Source organism: Chaetodon trifascialis, chromosome 21 (genome assembly GCF_039877785.1).
Source record: "Chaetodon trifascialis isolate fChaTrf1 chromosome 21, fChaTrf1.hap1, whole genome shotgun sequence".
NCBI lineage: Eukaryota > Metazoa > Chordata > Actinopteri > Chaetodontiformes > Chaetodontidae > Chaetodon > Chaetodon trifascialis.
Window position 1 is genome coordinate 11,119,912 of NC_092076.1, and position 19,213 is coordinate 11,139,124.

The window sequence follows — 19,213 nt, forward strand, 5'->3', positions numbered from 1 at the left end:
TGAAGGGAAATTCTAGCATTCTTAAACTTGGATCCTAGTTTTACATATTTTGGGGACTAAAAGACTAAAAGGTACAAAAAGTTTTGGAACTGCTCCAGTGGATCGCTTCAGCCAGCAGCCACGAAAATAGGCTGCAACAGCTGAAACATAAGCGCATGCGCCCGTCAAAGTCTGTCCCCTGAAAGTGTTTCGGCCTCTGATAGCTCAGATTGTTAATCGTAGGAACCAAACCCATGGAGAGCTAAGGCAAAAGACAGAGCATGGAAAGTGGAATGCATAAGGATTAGAGTTATGTTTTCATTGTCGGGACAAGTGTTTTACCTGAGGCCGATGCACATGGACCTCATGGCGGCTCCACAGCCCGTCCCCTCTGGGTTATAGGACACTCTGTAGCCCCCTTCCTCTCCAGGCTTCAGCTGGGAGACTCCTAAAAGAGCAAATGAAAGTCAGATCTCTGCCATCACTACAAATAAATGTAAGATGATTTTAAGATGAAGACCTCGTCTCACCCAGGATGCTTGAAGGCCCTGGCTTCCTCCCGTCCATGTCTTTCATCCCCTCCACATATCGAGCAGCCACCTCATGCATGAGCTCCTCCCCCGCCTTCCCTGTGAGGGAGACAACTTGTTCAAACTGCACACATTGGCCATTTTAACATTTTTAAAGATGTATCAATCTATTAACAAGCCTGGCTGTTTGCCTTATTGAAGTAAAGGTCAAGTGGCATTTCTACAATTTTCCTCCCACTTGTGCAGGGCCGTAATAGAGCCGCAAATCAAGGCAAGACGGGAAATTAGATTTAACCTTTAGCTGGGGCTCATGAGGAGGGAGGGTGTGGCGTGTGTTCTGATGAGGCCTCATCAGAACGGCACATCAGATCAATCCAATCAATTCTCTGTTTGAAAGGAAACGTTCAGAAACGGGAGGCATGGAGCAGGTTCAGCGTCACCTTGGGCTTACCGGTTGCCAGCCCCTCAGCTGTTGCCAGATGCAGAACCGTGTCGTCGCTCACCGGCCAGTCAGGGAGCTCGGCCTTGATGCTCCGCAGACCGCCAAGCTCCTTCAGCTCCTGCAAGAACAGGATATTTTAAGCTAAATACACCTTCACGAACTCAACTAGATGAGCCCACATGGCATTATCACCGTCTACGTTCTCCCAGTTAAACTGACTGGGCACTGACCTGGTGAATAGCCGGTCCTGACTCATTGTACTCCCACAGCTGGTTCCTGTATCCCAGAGCATCACCAACACCACTCAGCACCATGGCTGCCTTATAATGCTCCAGTGTGGCAGATCTGTTGGGATAAAAAGGCACAAGGTGACCACACTTTGTTGACAAATGTATTTTCATAAAAATGAAACTGCATTGAGAAACTGTTCCTGCAAAAATCAGTGTATGTCACAATGAAATGGAAGGACAGTGTGTGCTAATGTCTGGTTTAATGCTGATATTTTCATATGGGACCTGCACTAAAGTAAAATATGAGGTGTAGTTGTGGGAACATGATCAGAAATTAAACACATTTTTAAGAAGTAAGCAGTATATCCTCTTTTCTTTCTGTCTTTTGCTCCACAGTCAGTCAAAGTCTTCATATTTGCAGATGTGGCTTGGCTGTGCAGTCTGCAGGCAAACATGAATTATGCACAGTATGTCCAAACAGCTGAACTCTACTTTTATAATGTATAAGATATATCGTGAAAGACAGCTCTTTGGTCATTGTATTTGCACATTTATAAAGTAAAGCATTTTGTGATCATAAATGTAACCATACACATAAACATATCGACTCAAACGTCTCGCTCCTCCATGCAGCTGCAGGCTCACCGGTCCATTGCAGCGCGACGCTCCCGGAAATCAAGCTTCACCAGGCGGCCACGCGCAGAAGTCGACACCGGGGCTGCAAACTGAGGTACCGGGCACCAACTTCTTGCTCTTGACTACTTGTTTGTTTCAAGTATGAGCTCGGTCCCAGCCTGCAGCAAGTAACAGCGCTGATTCACTTAAGTTATTTCACGCTACTTTCTCCGCCCGAGGCAGCCGGCTGCAGTCCCTGAAAACGCGGGGCTAAAAAAAGACGCAAAGCAGTTTTGGACGGCTGCTTTCCAGCCGACCAGCTGGAGACACAACAAAACAAATGGCACATTTTTGTGTGTAAGACCAGGACAATAATCATTGACTCGTTCCCAGCAACTCAGCACCTACACACCTGCAGCACACACAGTCATATTTGTATATGTGCTATTAGAGCACAGAGCATTTCATGAAATGACTACATAGACACACAATACATTTGGCTTCAAAGTACCGTGCCTATTTATGATTTATGAGGCTTGTGCAGAGTGATCTTTTGGACAGCTGTTTCAAGCACCTGTCACACTCTGAGCGAGTGATCTTTGAATCTTGTCGTTCAGATTTTGAGGGTGTGCATGCATATTCACACCTGCCAGAGACTTCCAACAATGGATGACACTGAGCAACTCGCGCTCGCACCTGAGGGATCAGAGCTGAAAGGGACTGCAGCAGTCTATGAAGAGCAACAGTCCACATCAGGAAAGACCATGATTTTGCACTGGATCAAACTTGTTCACAGGAAAGAGCGTCACTGTCATCTTCACAAAAGTGTGGCTGTCACCAGTGAAATGAACAAACTCTTAGAAAGCAACCTGTTGATAATGGAGTTCATCTAAGGTGCACATTTTTCAGCCAACAGGAACTGGACTGCCATCAGAGGTTTCATGTTTTGGCTTTGCAGGTTTGAATGATGAACGATGCTGCTGCTTTACTGAATATGCCCACACATTTGCTTATGCTGCCAACAATGCAAACAATGATGACCATGAAAATAACAACAATGAAAACAATGAACACAACAGCAACCGTGAAAACAATGGCAACTGAGACAATACTGACAACCTCCACAACAATTACGCCATCCACGATGATGGAGATGCTGACGTTGACAATGTTGTGAACATTGACAATCACGCTGTTGATAACATTGACAAGAACAATAAAAATGCAGTGCCAGGCTGTGGTGCTGGTGCTGGAGTTGTGCTGGCTGTTGGAGTATCCAGGAGGAGGTCAAGAGAGGAGGATGAGCAGACTGCAGCGGCATGTTCAGATGGTGGGAGTCTGACTGCTCCTCTGACAGTGACACTGACAGCACTGACTGTGAAGATAATAATGCAATACAAGACAGGAATACTGTAAATTGTCCAGTCATACATGGAGGTGCTACTGCTGAAGCTGCAGACGAAGACCCTGCCTGGTCCATCCAGGAAACACCAAAGGAAGCATGATGGAGATGCAGATGAGGGTGAGAGAAGCGGCAAACAGTTCAGATGGTGGGAGTCTGACTGCACCTCTTACAGTGACAGTGAGTTTGTTGAAATGATATTAATTACGTTCAACATTTTGGAAAATTTTGCGCTCATTCACTGTCCTGCAGAGAGTTAGATGGTAAGTTCAACACTACTCATGCCTGTCTGCTAAATATGAAGCTACCACCAGCAGCCATTTATCAGTATTTAGCTAAACATAAATACTGGAAATTGGAAACAGCTGACCAAAATCCACCTCCCAGCATATTTAAGCTTGTTATTGGTTTGTTTGTTTGTTGACCTTTTAGCATTATCACAGGTTCACAAAGACATTAGTATTAGCATTAAAAACACTGAATTATTTTGAATTAGTAACACTGAATTACAATGAAATGAAAGCAATGCTAAGTAGACCAACATTTTAAAATAGATTGAAATTTCAAATGTACAGTTACCTAAGCTAAAATCATAAATTCCGTATCATAAATCCATCCATCCATCCATTATCTATACCGCCTATCCCTTTCAGGGTTGCGGGGGGCTGGAGCCTATCCCAGCTACAATGGGCGAGAGGCGGGGTACACCCTGAACCGGTCGCCAGCCGATTGCAGGGCCGTATCATAAATCTGAAATGTAAAATCTGCTGTCATTTAGGCATATACGGCATAGAGTGGAGGGGGTTGATGATCTCCATTTGACATCTTGCGATGATCAGTTTGTTTGAATTCTTTGTCTGATAACCTGTGAGTTCCTCTCCGAGGTGGCTAGCCATTCACTGAAACTGGACTTAATCAGCTTTCAGGCAAAGCCAAGATACAGTTGAGTGCGTCTCTCTGCTAGAGTGCACAATCCCGGAGCGCAAGGAGCCTCTGGGTAACCTGAATACCTCTGGGCACTCGTGAATTGCCTGTTTCTGCATGGTTTCCAGCCTTTTAGCCTGGTCTGGAGAGTGATTTTCTTCAGGTGACCCCGAGCAAAAAACTTCCTGTTGGCTGAGGTCAACATGAGGTCCACTTGACTGTACGTTCCCAGGTTACCCTGCATAGTGACCACCAGGACTTTGAATGTGTCACAGACTTCCAGTATGTTCAGGTCAATGAGAAGAGTCAGCATGGCTGGTGTATGTCTCATGCTGGTGACATATAAAACTTTACATGGATTGAGTTTGATTTGTTTCTCCTCAGCCCAGATGTCAGCAGCATTCAGGCTCTGTTGGAGAGTACAGGGTAGTTCAGTCAAGTCATATCATCCACATATTGCGGGGGGTTGTTCCTAATGTTAATCAGTGCTAAGAAGACGAGAGGCCCTTGTATGGTTTCCTATGGAACTACACATGTGGGACAGATGAGACAGATGTCCCTGGTGGTGTAGTGTCTGCCAGTCGGCCAGTCATAAAGCGGCCAGTCATAAAGCCACAGATCCATGGCATCAGGCCTCGATCCCACTTCTAAATCAAGGGTACACTGGACTGCCACTGTGTGAGCTACAGCATCAAAAGCCTTGAAAAATCTTAGTTGTAGTGTTTGGTGTGGCCTGGAACTCATCAGTCTTGTTTACAATAAATCTAGGGATTGACATCGAGACAGTTGGTTGCTCGCTACCTTGGCTTTGAATAGGTTTCATTGTGCTTTGTTTTCAGAATTCCTAAATCCAAGCAAATGGGATCAGCAGTCCTAATCTTGTGCAAGTTGTTCTTAACCCCCATACATCCTTTGTTCCTTGATGATATCCATGCCGCCACTTTTTTGTTTTGCCCAACATTTCATTTGAAATACTCTTTTGTTTTCTTGCATGTGTAACTACGTCCATTTACTCCATAAATTTGAATTTTAAGACTAGAATTCGAAATACTTTTCCATGGGACTAAACAGAGTTTGTCAAACATTGTGTAATGATTGACCCACCAGCAGGGCAGCACGGTTGAGGAGTCTATTAATTACCAATGCATCCAGACTCCAATAGGCCTTGTCCCTCTGCCAGCCATTACACAGAGATCAGATAGATCAGAGCCCCAAATGTATAAGTAGGTACAGAAGGAATTTGGCCTTGTTAACTGGTGCAATAGTTTTGCAAAACAGTGGACCTCATATGTGGATGTTGTGGAGGATCAAACCCACAAAAAATGGTGAAGGAAATCCTTTGTGTAAATTATAGTATCTCACTGGTGTTGAAGTTGCTTTAAAATATGACATTTTAAAAGGGAAAATATGAGGCATACAATGGAATCACTGACTTATTTAACTGAAAGCTACATCTCTGATTTCATGCACAGTGCAGCTTGTGCCCGCTGCACAGAAAGACCCTGCATCTGCTTTACACTCGCTTGGAATCCAGATGAGGTCTTTGCATTTTTGACACAGAAAAGAAAAAAACAATCAGATCAAGACTACCCTTTGTGGGTAGGCAATGTATGATTCATATGAAGACCATCACTCCACCAGAGGACTCTCACCACTCACTGTCACCTAGCATTCATCCTGTGAACATGTTGGAGCAGTCGTCCATTCTTTGGTCCTTGCGGTCATCTCCCTTTCACCAATTCAATTTAGCTGAATCAAAATCCCTCTTAGTTGGTAGGAGGGTTGTTTGGATCATCATTTGCGCAGCGTGTTGAGACTGACTCTTAAAAAATGACTGAGCAGTTTAGTGCATTCCCCTTTTAGCCATTAAGGGTGAGACGACTCCCTTTCTTTAAGGCTTCGGAGAGGTCGGAAACTGACCACCCATGTCAGTCGGATCCTCCTCGACTGACTGTAGACCTCATCTTCGCAGATATTGTCAGACAGAAATTCTGGTCTGTTTAGGCCCTTTTGATATGGCTTTGCTGTCTTTTGCTTTTCTAATTGAGGGTGATTTTGAGCGTTCTGGAGCCTAGTTTGACTGATTAGTAAAAAAAAAATATCACAGTTTCATTAGATTACCTGCATTAGAGGAAATTCTAGTGCTATTCATACAAGAGTTTTGCTTCCCTGATGACAGTCTGAGGCCCGCAAGCTTTGTTTGTGTTTCTCTCTATTTCATTTGGGGAACTTTAAAGGGAAAAATACTTAAATACCCTGATTTTTGAAGAGGCATTTGTTCATTGTTATTAAGGAGGCGTTCTCACACAGCTGTGAGATTTGTACCTCGCAGTAAATATTCTTTTCTGTTTTCATGTGGCTGGGAACTGGTTCTCAGGCGTCTTCCCAATCAGCTGAATTCTGGGGAATCAGTACTGCCACAGTGTCCTCGAGCGAGACACGGCTGTTTTGTGTCTGACCCAGTGCTCTGACCTAAAGGTGGAGGGAGACACATGAAAAGAGAATTCTCCTCCAGGGATCAATAAAGCATTACATTACATTAGTATCAAGTTTTGGATCCTAGATGGAGCTTCAGATGGCTCTAGGATCTTCCCTCCACAGGGGGGCATGGTTTCACTACAGTATACAAACAACAACAGCTTTGAAACACACTTGATGACTGACGCTGGCAGGTGGTGGATCCTGATGCCAGACAGTGATTCCCAGTGGCTGATGCATCGGGTCAGTCTTTGTTACCAGATGATTATCATCAAAGGAAAGGTGCAGATTGTGGAGGGAGCTGAGGTATCAGGAGAGTGGTGGCCTGGAGGCTATTTGTCACATGAGTTGTCAGGGGCCATAAATGCAGATGGCAAGCTGAGCCAGAGAGAGGCTTAGTGGTGAAACAAATGGTCCATGTACAGATATGTCTGGGCATACAGCAGAGCAGCCTCACTATCACTATTGATGTGGCTGAGGTACCTTGCTGTATTGTGAGCATGTGTGTCTGAGAATGAGTGCTCAGAGAGAAGATGAGAAAATATATTGCTGCATCAGTAATGCCAAACAGATCTCACACAGAGGCTGCAGAGCCATAGTGATTAGCTGCACACAACACCCTATAAATGAAAGAAATCTTCCACATTTTATGAAACAAGCTTGTTTTTCTTCCTACTTAGAGTTAGATGAGAAGATTCATAGCACTCTAAGATATCTCCAGCCGCTGCTTAGCTTAGCTTAGCTTAGCATAATAGGGGAAATAGGGCAGCCCAAGTGTCAAAAGGGAAAAAGAAATCCATCAACCCGCACCTCTAAAGCTGAAGGATCAACGCATTATATCTTTTGTTTAGTCCATACAAAATCGCAGTTGTCAATTCGTCACTGAGGCTAGCATGCAACCAGTTTCAGCCCTGGCCAAGAAATAGTCCAGCACATAACTTCCTGTGAAACCACAGCTTGGCGATTTCGCAGGTCTTTACACTAAACTAAGCTAACTGGCTGCTGACTTGAGCCTTATATTTGATGCACAGATATGAAATACAGTCTTCTCATTTATTCTAATTCTTGTCAGGACAGCAAATTAGTCTGTCTCCCAAAATATAATATATAATTAATTGCAACAAAAGTGCTATTATGGATAGTTACGCTTCATAATCACACCTCGACAAAAGACCATTACCCTAAAAGCTGCATGAATTATAAATACGTGTATTTCCTTACTCCTGAAAGTGCTTCGGAGTCAGCTGGAAACAGGATAATGAAGAAGGCCATTATGCTGCTGCATACCAAACCAAACAGCATCGAAGATATCCCCCATTCACCACTGCTAATTATCTAGCCAGGGACATTTCTGCTCATGTGATTATAATGTTTTTTAAATTGCTCCCTTTGGCACGGCTGAGCTCCAGCATGCAGCACTGCTTCTCCGCTAGGGTGGTTGGTTTAGCTTTGCTTGGCGACAGGCAGAAGGTGCAGTGGGCTTGACTGAGCCTGACAGACTTGCTCCCAGGTTGCCTTTTAGGCATGAGGGATGGAGTGGGAGAGCATAGCACATGGGTGCCAGGCCGATGTGTTGGCAGCCTCAACTGCCTAAAAGGAGAACTGACAATGTGGCTTTGCAACCAGATCCAACTCCCTTCTTCCTATTGGATAAGACACCCCTTACACATTGACCAATTCCTAAAACACCATCAATTTACCTAGTCATTTTTTTTAGGCAAAAATCCTACAAATTGCCTTGTGCATGCTTCTTCTTCGTCGATGGTCTTCTTTGGCACTTCTGTTAACTGAATATTTTGAGGTTTTGGACTGTTAGTCAGACAAAGCAAGAAATTTGAAGACTCAACTGTGGAGTCTGATAAATTACATTGAGCCTTTGTCTTATTTTCTGGCATTTAGAGACCAAATGATTAATTAATTGTGAAGAAGAAAATAATCAGCAGATTATTTTCAAATGAAAATAATCGTTAGAAGACTGCCCATGACAGTGTTTACAGTCGAGGGCTGGAGCTGGAAAACTTTGGCTTTTGAAGATGACTGGAGTGATCAATCAGACTGATTCTTTGGGACTGTATACCATAACTGCTGTAGCACAGTGCTGCCATTACTTTTGTTTCTCTTTATTCATTTTATTTTGTCATGCTTTGCTATGTTTCTGGTTGCATTACTAAAAAAAATACTAAAATATTTGATAAAATACTGGAGTAATCATTAGTTGCAGCCCTAGTTTGGTTAAAAATATTGTGGTATTAATGTTTTCAGGATCGCTCCTTCCTTCTCCTCCCGACTGCTGTCAGAACATTGTGGAAAAAGAAATGTTGGAGACGTCTCGTCATCTCTCCCTTCTGCTCTGCCCCTCATCTAACTGCTCGTCAGAAATAACATTAATGTCGGCTGTTGGCTCCCATGATGGTTAAAAGAGAGGGTCAGAGGAGGAGCAAATGAAAAACCCAGGCAACCTCTTCACCCGGCACCCCCATCCACACTTTCACCCCAACCCCACCCGCGGCGGGCCATCATACCCGAGTGCTATTACAAGTTCCAGTGTTGCCTAGCAACTGGCTGGCGCATTACAATTGGGGCTGTACATGGTGGAGATTTAACACTGTTTATGGGGGTGTCAGCTTGTGCATACGTGTGTGTGCATACATTTGTGTGTGTGTGGATGCAAAGGGAACTGTGTGAGTGTGTGTGTGCATATGTGAATGACTGACGTGAGTGTGTATGGATGTGTCATTGGTGTCTCTGTTTCCCCTGCAGCTTCCAAGTAATATACTGTGTTGGAAACTTGGCTTCAGAGTGGTAATTATAGCAAGATGTATCACCAGGTGTCTGCCTTGTATACCTCAATTATCATATTCAGTGATTCAAAAATCATATTCAGTTTCACAGCTGGATTTCACTGTCGCGTTAAGCGTTGTAGCGGATGTCGTGGAAAATGCATGTGTTTGGTTTCTTTCAGAGAAACGACTGATGCCATTCTCATATTTGTCTGAATATGAAGCTACAGCCGGTTTTTGGACAGACCCCTGGTTTCACTTTGGCTCTCTGTGAGAGGTTATGTACTATTGTGTGCTACTATTTTCTGACTTCAAGCAATTTTCCAGGTCACCAGCTGAGACTCCAGGAGGTCACTGGTCCCAGCCAAGAAATAGTCCGGCACATAACCCCTATGACACAATGACTTTTTGTTTTTAGACTGTGTTTTTTTCGTAAAGATTAAACAAACCAGATATAAGTTTTAATTGGTGAGCTTTATAGGTGCCGACAGGAGGATTTGGAAACTTTGTGCTGATATTTAACAGACCAATGTGAGAGTGGTATCAACCGTCTCATGCGACTCGTTTTTCTCAAAACGTTGAACTACTCCCACAAGGCGTTTTCTATTATCTGCCCAGCAATGAACTTTTGTTTTCAGGTCCTTCAACGTTCTTCTTATTCTGACATAAATCTTAATTTATTAGAGCGCGGCTCTTAATGTCAGCCTGGCTCAGACATTTGTCCTGCGAGCTTTGCGGTGAAAGCATAAGTGCACTACTGGATAATGAAAGGTCACTTTTGGAGGTAATGTTGCAGGCATCACTTGACTTGGCTGTCGTCTAACAGACCTAATTCAGCTGTTTCTGAGCAGCCATTACTACATGAATGGGAAAAGCCTGTCTGGACTACTTAGTCTTATCTCATTTGTTTTGTTTTCTTAAATTAGACTCTTAAATTGTTGTTTAATGTCTAACAGTTGCTTAATAACAGCTGATGCAGTCGGCTGATTGTGCTGTTTGTCAGGTAACCTGTAAATGGAAGTGGGTTGGAAATCTTCTATTTATCAGATGGCTGTTTGGAATATTCATGCGTTTGTTGTCGTGAAGTAAAGTGTTTCACAGTAAACCACCGAACACCTTAAAAGCTCATCTTTCCCCAACAGAGGCACCGCACTCTGACATTTCTCTTTGACAGTGTTGTGAGAGGGAAGGCGGCGTCCCTGATATGTAAAATCAATATCTCAACAGAGCCGGAATACCTTCAGTCTCCTCAGTGATACATTTTCTCAGTGATGTGATTATTTGCAGTTTTCTGGTGGAGGCTTCTCTTATTCTTTTATCCAGCCTTTTTCAGGAGATAAAAAAGACAATTTAATTTCTCTGAAATGATCACAATAACTCTGGGCATCAGAAACGCTTATCTGACAGCCCGTCTCTTCTGGTTCCAGTCCCTCCATGTTCGTCCTTCACGCCTCTCTGTTTCTCTTTCGTCTTTTTTCTTTCTGCCACCTCTCCCTCTGTAATCTTTCTTCATAATTCATTAACACTGCACTTTTCAAAACACGTTCAACAGACTTGCTGATTACAGCCTCGAGCGTATGTCATGTAATAAGGCAGCCAAATAATTAGGAAAAAATGGAACATCTCATGTCAAAATATCACTTACTGTGTTTGTTAATCAGGTTTTACATAATTAGGGCCATGTTTCATGCATGTTACCCGACAGCATGTCTGTCACCGTCTAAAATTAGCAAGCATCTGATATTTCCATATGAAATTCATCATCAGATATCACCCTCTGATTAGAGCTTCAAACAGAAATCTCTTTAAATCCTGAGCCCCTTGTTATCTCAAATCATACAAATGAACTCCGACATAAATATTTTTTAATCTCCAGATAAAAATTGCAAGTTGGTGGAGTTGGTTCAGACTGCAGCCTTGTAATGTAAAAGTCATTTAAAATGAGATCTCATGCTGGTATTAGAATTCATTCATTCAAAGCTTTGAATCAATTTTCACTTTTCAGCGTCCTGTGAAACGACACAGCTTGAAGTACAGACTGCTTCAGTTTAAGAGGCTGTTTGGTAATGGCAGTAAGCCACTTTTTGTATAAAATATTCAATAAAACGGTCATTTTTCTTTTACAGCCAAACACACCTCCTTTACAATGACTTTATGAAGACTGCAAACCAACATCAGACTGAACACATCTTCATATTCAAATGCCCTTTCAAGCATTTTTGCATATCAACATACTTTTAATAGAATTCAGTTTTGGATGTGGCTGGCTGCACATCACCTGAGGCTGTGTGTATGCACTTTTGAGGGGGGGGGGGGGGGGGGAGCAAGTCGATGCCATGTTCCCGTTTTCAGGGAGCATTTCAGCAGTTTACGCTTTAGCTCAGATTTAGACCTTGCTGACATAACAGCTTGTCAGCTTGCATTTTGTAAGCAAATGTATGCATGCTGTGTGATATTTCAATGATGCAGGACTTTAAAAACTCAAAAAATATATGAATATCATGACTGATGTGCTGATTTTTAAAAAAATGTATAGTAAGGATTGAGGAGATGGTCCAGTGAAAGTTTTTAATCAATTAACTGCTTTTTGGCTCCCCTTGTCTCCTGTTATGGGTCATCTGTCATTTTAAACCCAATACAGTGATGGCTAGGCTAGGCTAACTAGCTTTCACTCTCTGAGTTGAAATATGAACTTAATAGCACGATGGGTCCTTCAAAATTTGAATGTTATCACAGGACAGGCAGCTTACAGTAAATTGCTAACCACTGATAGCTAATGCTACGTGGAGAAAGGAGGGAAAAGCTTTGTATCAATAGGCTACAGGGCTATGATGTGATCCAGTTGGTAATGCACCAGAGAAGCTAACAGCGAGTCTCCTAACCGCACTGGCCCTCAAACATCAGTCAACCCAAGTCATGATACATTTATGGTGGACATGAATACAAACCCTTTTCTAACATGTAGGGCAGGCTGTATAGTATTGCATCACATTTCAACCAGGGAAGGCCACCCAAGAGGGCACTGCATCACGTTTTCTTGCACGTTGGCCCACCATAGAGGGCACATTATCATAATCTAGTGTAGGGACATCCAAGAGGGTAACCCCCCCCGCCCCCCCCCCCCCCCCCCCCCCCCAAGTCCAACATTGAGTCAACCTCTACCATGGAAAACACCCAACCAGAAGCTAAGCCAAGTCAATTTTATTCATAGACCCCAATATTACAAACGAGGAGGAGCTTTACAATCTGTACATTAAACAACTCCCTCTATCCTCAAGGCTTTGATCGGTTAAGGAAATCCTTAACGTGGAATGGAAGAAAATAGAGAAGGGATCCATCTCCCAGGACCGATAGACATATGCACAGACTAGATCAACATCAGACAGTTTTTGTATGGACACTGTTTTCACAAATATGCCAGAAAAATGTTCTTTTAAAAATGGGAAATTATACAAAACAGACGCAGTGTGATTATAGTTTGTGCTTCTTTTTGCAAAAAGTCTGAATCATCTTGTGACCCTTCAGGTTTCTATTGTGACTCCATGCTGGGTTTTGAGCTTCAGGTTGGGAACCACTGTAAGTCAGAAAAAAAAAACTCACAAACTGACTCCAGAACAGCGTTTCCTGATGAATGATTGCAGTCCATTCTTGCATGGAGGGGAAGCCAGGTGAGAGGCAGAAAAGAAATCACTGCACATGGCAGAGGAAGCTGTTGGCATACAGTGCTTACACACCACATACATAAACGTCCTACACACACTCACATCCCTTTATCATGAGCAAATGTAAGCACACATGCCTTTTGTGTGGACGTGCACATTAGGCTGCAGGGTTGATAAGCTGCTGCACACTCACCGGCACATGTCAGCCATGAACTCATGTAAACCTGTTCCCTGCCCTCCATGACTGTTCCAGCTGCTTGTCTCCATGTGGCAACCAAGGCCGCTCGCTCCACAATCTAACATCTCCACCTGTCTCTCACCACGCAACATGTTTTCCCTGACTAAAACCGAAACAGCTTTAAGATACCATATGTTTTATCTTATGTTCCCGTTCTTACGTCTCACCCGTTTGCATTTGCATGAGTGGACGTCTAATAATGTCTCCTGTCTTGTCTCTGGATGTAAAGCTCCATAGGGGATGAGTTGGAAAAATAGCAAAGGTAACTGGGACAGCACCCTGGATGGTTTGCAGTGAGTGAAGGCACATCCTATATGCAGTAATATACTCTGATATGAAGCTCATTTTGATGTTCAGTTTGGGGAAGATCATGCTTGAGGCTAACATTTTCAGCTGTTTCCCTTTATTCTTTCACATTCTCTTGACTGGATTTCTAAAGTAATATAATAGATTTATAAAGTCATATAATAAAAGTGTGCATATTTTTTGCCTCAAGCTTTTGTCACTCAATGACTTGATAATCCAAAGGAAGCAAAGGCAGTCCTTTAGGAGGCCAGCGCTTCACTTCTCTTGCATTTATCTACTTGCATACTGAGTCGATCGAAGTGTTTTGGTTAAATTTTTTTTTTAAATCTTTTACATAATCACCAGCATTTCACTGTTATTAATTACTATGCAGATATGGGCCGTGCAAAGAAATTAAATGAACACTGCACAAACACTAGCTTTAGACTCAAGATTTTAATTCCCATGTCCTCCCCTCCTTTTTCAGACACCCGTCCCTCCTCTGCAACTTTAATCTTTGTTATTTGGATGCAGTTTCCTCTCCTATCTGTCACTCTCTGTTCCCTTGTGCTCCTGGCATCACAACAGCTGCTGTGTTTATTTCTCCAGCGTTGCTATCAGGCTCTTCCCTTTTCAATTCTAACATAAAGGCACACTACCATTTCCATTTCACACATTTATGGGCCAGTGAATCATGCTATACATCAGCGTAGCTCATCATAAAAAAGAAGCAGCAGTGTCGGGGAGTGCAGTCAGAAGCTTGAGTCCTTTTTTTTTTCCTCCAGTTGGTACACAATGTCCTTCACATGGCTGAGAGTCAGAGAGAAGAGGACCTTGGACTTTTCTGATTTCTTGTGTTATTCCGCTCGCCTGTCTTTGACAGATGTATAGTACGATTTGTTTATGTACCAGAGCACAACTCTGACACATGGTTCGGTTATTGCTCATTAATCACTGCTCCTACGGTGGCAAGAAATTCAACCGTTCCTGACAACACAATCAAATGTTAGACTGACTTCATAAATAGTTTCCTCGTGGTTCCAGGTGGTTAGTTGCGAACATCAAACACTTCATTTCATGCATTCTTGTGAATTTTTATGCCCCAATTTGTGCCTTTTCTGCATCAGTTGGTCATGCCAATGTATTTGTGTAAAGCAAAAAAAACAAAAAAACAAAAACAAAATTCAGGTGTCTAATATCATTCAATAATTCCTAATTTCAGACCTCCTCCTCCTTTTTCCTCCTGGCAGGCTCCTCCAGAGTTATCAACCATGCACAGTTGCTTCTTCTGTTTTATGGTAGATTGCAACCATTGCTTCTGAGATTACATACTGCCGCCATCTACTTTACTGGAGGCATTGTTGCACCCATGTTTGTATTTCTAAACCTGCTCCCTGGTTTAAAAACAAAGGAATGTATTGAGTTGTATGACTGAAATAGGCTAGAATCAGAAAAGAAAAATATATAACAGTACACCATATCACCATATGTACATAAATTGTCTAGTTGTTCAATATAAGTGACTCCCGTTTTGTAACTGGTTAGAGAAACCGTTTCTGTCAGTGTTTGTCACCTGTCTGTAACCAGGCCAACTGGCTTGCTGATGTCATTTGTTCTTGTCGGAGCCATTGTGGATTCTGTTGTGGTCAGCTGTTTTCACTGAAGCACTAGCACCCATCCCCAACATAATTGGTGTGGAGAGAGCACGTAATGACTTATGCATTTATAATGAGGAGATTTTCAGTTCTCATAAACAGAAAGCAGGGGAATTGAGATATGAGGAGGAGGAGAAGGGAAGAGGAAAGGAAGTGGACTCAAGCCCAAAAAGGTGAAATAGGGATTGAAGATTGAAGTGTCTTTTGACGGAGTTGGCAGAGTGGTGTGTGTGGATGCATGTGTGTGTGTGTGTGTGTGTGTGTGTGTGTGTGTGTGTGTGTGTGTGTGTGTGTGTGTGATTGGGTCTGTAGCATGAGCTGTTTGCATTAAGGGAGTGGGAGTCATTCTTCTCTGGAGGCTTATATTCGTGTTAATGCATCCATGCATGTCTGTGCCATGGCATCAATTTAATGGAAACAGAACATACAGTACATGAGGTTGTGTGTGTGTGTGTGTGTGTGTGTGTGTGTGTGTGTGTGTGTGTGTGTGTGTGTGTGTGTGTGTGTGACAGAACTAGACCAAGAGAACTGGAGAGGGGACATGAGATAACAAAGAAGAGAGACATGAACACCACAGCACAAAGACATCAGGCAATTTTTGAAGATAACGCACAAAAAAGCACCAGTAGGTCTATTCAACAGCCCGTGCTGTGTGACAGCCTCCTAGCTCCTCTTTTTGATAGACGGAGAGTTTCAGCGAATATGGACATGATACTGAAAGAAAGAAGCAAAAAAAAAAGAGAGAGAGAGGGACAAGTCGGATAAAAAGAGACAGAGACACACAGAGAACACCAATTTTGTCCCTTCAATAGACACAAGGGGGAAATAGCATGTTTCCCCTTGTCTATCACTGACTCAAGAACCATTAGCTTAATTATATGGAGGAACTGAGACTGAAGAGACTGTGTGTGTGTGTGTGTGTGTGTGTGTGTGTGTGTGTGTGTGTGAGAGAGAGAGAGAGAGAGGGAGACAGAGAGATTTAGACAGAGTGTATTAATTTGGAATTAACATGGACAGAAAGATGGAGAGATTTAATGAGATGTCTTTTTTTTTTACCCTTGAAATGAACAAAAACTCAGACCTGTAATCAGGCTCTCGTTTGGGGACACAAAACAGGTCTGCGCAAGGTGAACCAATGAATCAACCAATGTTAAGGTTAAACATTTAACATGGTTAAGGGTCATTTCAACATTCTGAGAAATGTGCTTATTCCCTTTGTTTATAAGAGTGACATGAGATGGTTGGCACCACTCTCATGCATTACGTATGGCTCTAGAGCCAGGAGGTGATTGGCTAGTTTATCATAAAGCCCTGATGCATGAGGAGACAGCAGGTCTGGCTCTGTCCACAGCTGAAAAATACTGACTTATTAACACATTGGGCCTCATTTGTTTAATCCCTATGTTAAGACAAAGGTAAAAAGACTGCTTTCTGCAGTGACACTGAAGGTTATCATTGGTTGTAAATTATGATTGCAGGTTGGATCAATATGGCCTTGATTTGTAGGGATACTGGGCTTTTAAGGGGGTGATGGGCTGGAACTATTTCTTAACAAACAACAGGTTATTCATCCGCTCGGAGCCTTTTTGCTTTGTGCTTTTCCAGCGGTAGCTAATTAATTAGGGCAATTAAAATGACCCAGTTATAGCTGTTGTGTTACCGATTTGTAGCAGTTCATGAGCAAATGAAGCCAAGTACAAACAACCAGAGTATAACTCTTTTTAAGGCACAATGTTTAACATTTACGCATTAAACTGAACACAATTAGACCTATGTTGTATAATTAGTTAAGTTGTGTTCAAACTCACAGAAATCTGTCATTTTATTCCAGGTAACGGTGCGTTTCATTTGGTTGCCTGTCAATGGCGCCATTGACCCTCTCTAGTCGCTACAACTTCTGGGGAAACATCAGATGATACATCGGAGAGGGATGAAGGAAGTCGATGAATGAGCTAGCCTGCCACTCCACTGATTAATGTATTTCTCACTCGTGATGGAGCATGATTATTTTTTTTTTAGCAGCAATGGTGCTCGTTTAACAATGAAGACAACATCTCCCATGATTCCAAGCTACTTCACAACATCATCCTCTGTTATTGTTTTGATTGAGACGTCTAGTAGCACACCGTGTGACTAAATTGGCGGAATTGATGCCATTTGTGTAAATATTTTTGTGAATGTTCAGTTTTATTTCGCTCTATCAGGCAACGATTGTTTGTACGGTAAATCCATTGTTGGTTGGGATTTGTTGACATGAAGAAAGGCTTTGTCCACTGTGGTTCACTTTAAGTCTTCAAGGAATGAATGTAAGTCAATGCAGCGTCCTCCCCAGTGACAAAAACAAGTTGTGTGTGTGTGTGTGTGTGTGGTGGTGGTGGTGGTGGTGGTGGTGGTGGTGGTGGTGGGGCGAGTGAGGCGAAACAGTCACATGCACAACAGAATGTCAAGGAATAACTCCCCGCTGCCTCCCTCTCTCTTCCTCCACTCCCTCCATCCTCCTCCTCCTCCTCCGCCAGCATGCCGCTCTCCCCTCTCTTCCCCTCTGCTCCTCATTTTCATCTCAACTTGAACTATTCGTGCATTTAATTTTTAATGATATGCGTAGAGCTCACTCTGTCCCTCTCTCCCTCTCTCTCCCTCTCTCTCTCTCTAGTTTTTGCTCCTCTCTTCGCCACCTGTTAGTTAGTCTCCCTCTCCTCTCCGTGCTGGAATCCCCCCCTTTTTTATGAGGAGTTTCACACTTGCACTATCAGTGAGGTAAGTCAACATTTTTATTCTTTTACTCTGAAATGCAGACAGGTTGTAATGTGAATTTTGTGATCTATATGTCATTTCTCTGCATGACATGCACCTTTATATTTCACACCTCCTCTTTTAAAAAACCTTTTCTTTCCTCCTCCCTAACGATATCATTGCATCTTCACTTTTCTTGCCTTTTTGGATCTGTGTGTGTGTGTGTGTGTGTGTGTGTGTGTGTGTGTGTGTGTGTGTGTGTGTGTGTGTGTGTGTGTGTGTGTGTGTGTGTGTGTGTGTGTTTTTTCTTTGTTAACCGCATTACAGATATGAAACTAAGGCAGCAAAACCCAGATTGAGAGAAAAACACATTTTATTCTGTGCTGTTCTCACACAGCAAGCAGGTGCAACATGTGGTAGCCTGTTTTCCTTTTTACCTGCTCCTTCACTTTTCTTTAAGCCTTCAAACACACACTGACACATGAGACACACACACACACGCGAACTGTCACTCACACACTTTGAAGTTTACTCATCCCTGGCTGCCTGAAAATAACTTGGCTCTAATTGACAAGTGCTCCTGTCACTGTGGTTAGCTATAAATGATGTGCTGACTGTCAAGCTCTAATGAGTAGCTACAGTGTGCAGCACTGTACTATACCATCTGCCTGTCAGCCAGCAGCTTGTTATTTAAAGGTGAACGCAGCCCGCCGCAGGGGCCCATTGTATGTAGGACACAAGAGAAGAAAAAAACTAGTCGCGAGATAGAGAGAGAGAGATCCTCGCATACCTACAGGTGGAATAACAGTGTCTGAGAAAGATTGATGGAGTGATAATGGCAGAGATAAAGAGGGGATATGACGAGAAGAGGTGGATTATTGAGGTGGGGGATTGAGAGAGAGAGTGCATCCATATTGTGATGTGACTCTAATTTAAAGTGAAGCAGCTGAAAGAGGAGGAGGGGAGGTCGCATGTTGCACAAAGATATTCCTGACTGCCGGCTTCTGTCAGCTCTGTTCCTCCCTCTCAAAGCTGGAAACATATGAAATCCTTCAAATGTATGTACAGGGGGGAGTGCAGGATATACTGCATACTGCATGTGGTTGCATAACCAATAGCCATAAGGCAACTGTATGTAGCTGCTGTGGACATGTTGGGCCATTATCTTGTAGCTTATAGGAATTATGTCAAGTTGTTCACCTCCAAGGCTGAGAGTCGTGTATGCAAACAAGGTTTAGTGCATAAAAATCTGTGAAGTGC

At 43.0% G+C, this 19,213-nt stretch overlaps 2 protein-coding genes across 3 annotated transcripts in view; one reads left to right on the plus strand and one right to left on the minus strand.

The window, feature by feature from the left end:
• Positions 1-19,213, minus strand: part of adprh (ADP-ribosylarginine hydrolase) — a 23,643-nt gene that overhangs the window by 4,161 nt on the left and 269 nt on the right. The window contains exons 2-6 of one of the 2 annotated variants that reach the window (XM_070990249.1): positions 1,827-1,975; positions 1,182-1,296; positions 961-1,069; positions 510-608; positions 322-427 (exon numbers count right to left, since the gene is read on the minus strand). In XM_070990249.1, the coding sequence (XP_070846350.1) occupies positions 322-427; positions 510-608; positions 961-1,069; positions 1,182-1,296; positions 1,827-1,834 (437 nt within the window). In that variant the 5' untranslated portion in view covers positions 1,835-1,975. Of the gene's footprint in view, positions 1-321; positions 428-509; positions 609-960; positions 1,070-1,181; positions 1,297-1,826; positions 2,264-19,213 lie in introns of those variants that run through there. The other variant, XM_070990248.1, reaches the window with a different exon arrangement.
• The window catches only part of LOC139349444 (double C2-like domain-containing protein alpha), a 22,310-nt gene continuing 20,743 nt past the window's right edge, over positions 17,647-19,213 (plus strand). Inside the window, exon 1 of the mRNA XM_070990246.1 lies at positions 17,647-17,977. Coding sequence (XP_070846347.1) covers positions 17,946-17,977 — 32 coding nt within the window. The 5' untranslated portion in view covers positions 17,647-17,945. The remainder of the gene's footprint in view (positions 17,978-19,213) is intronic.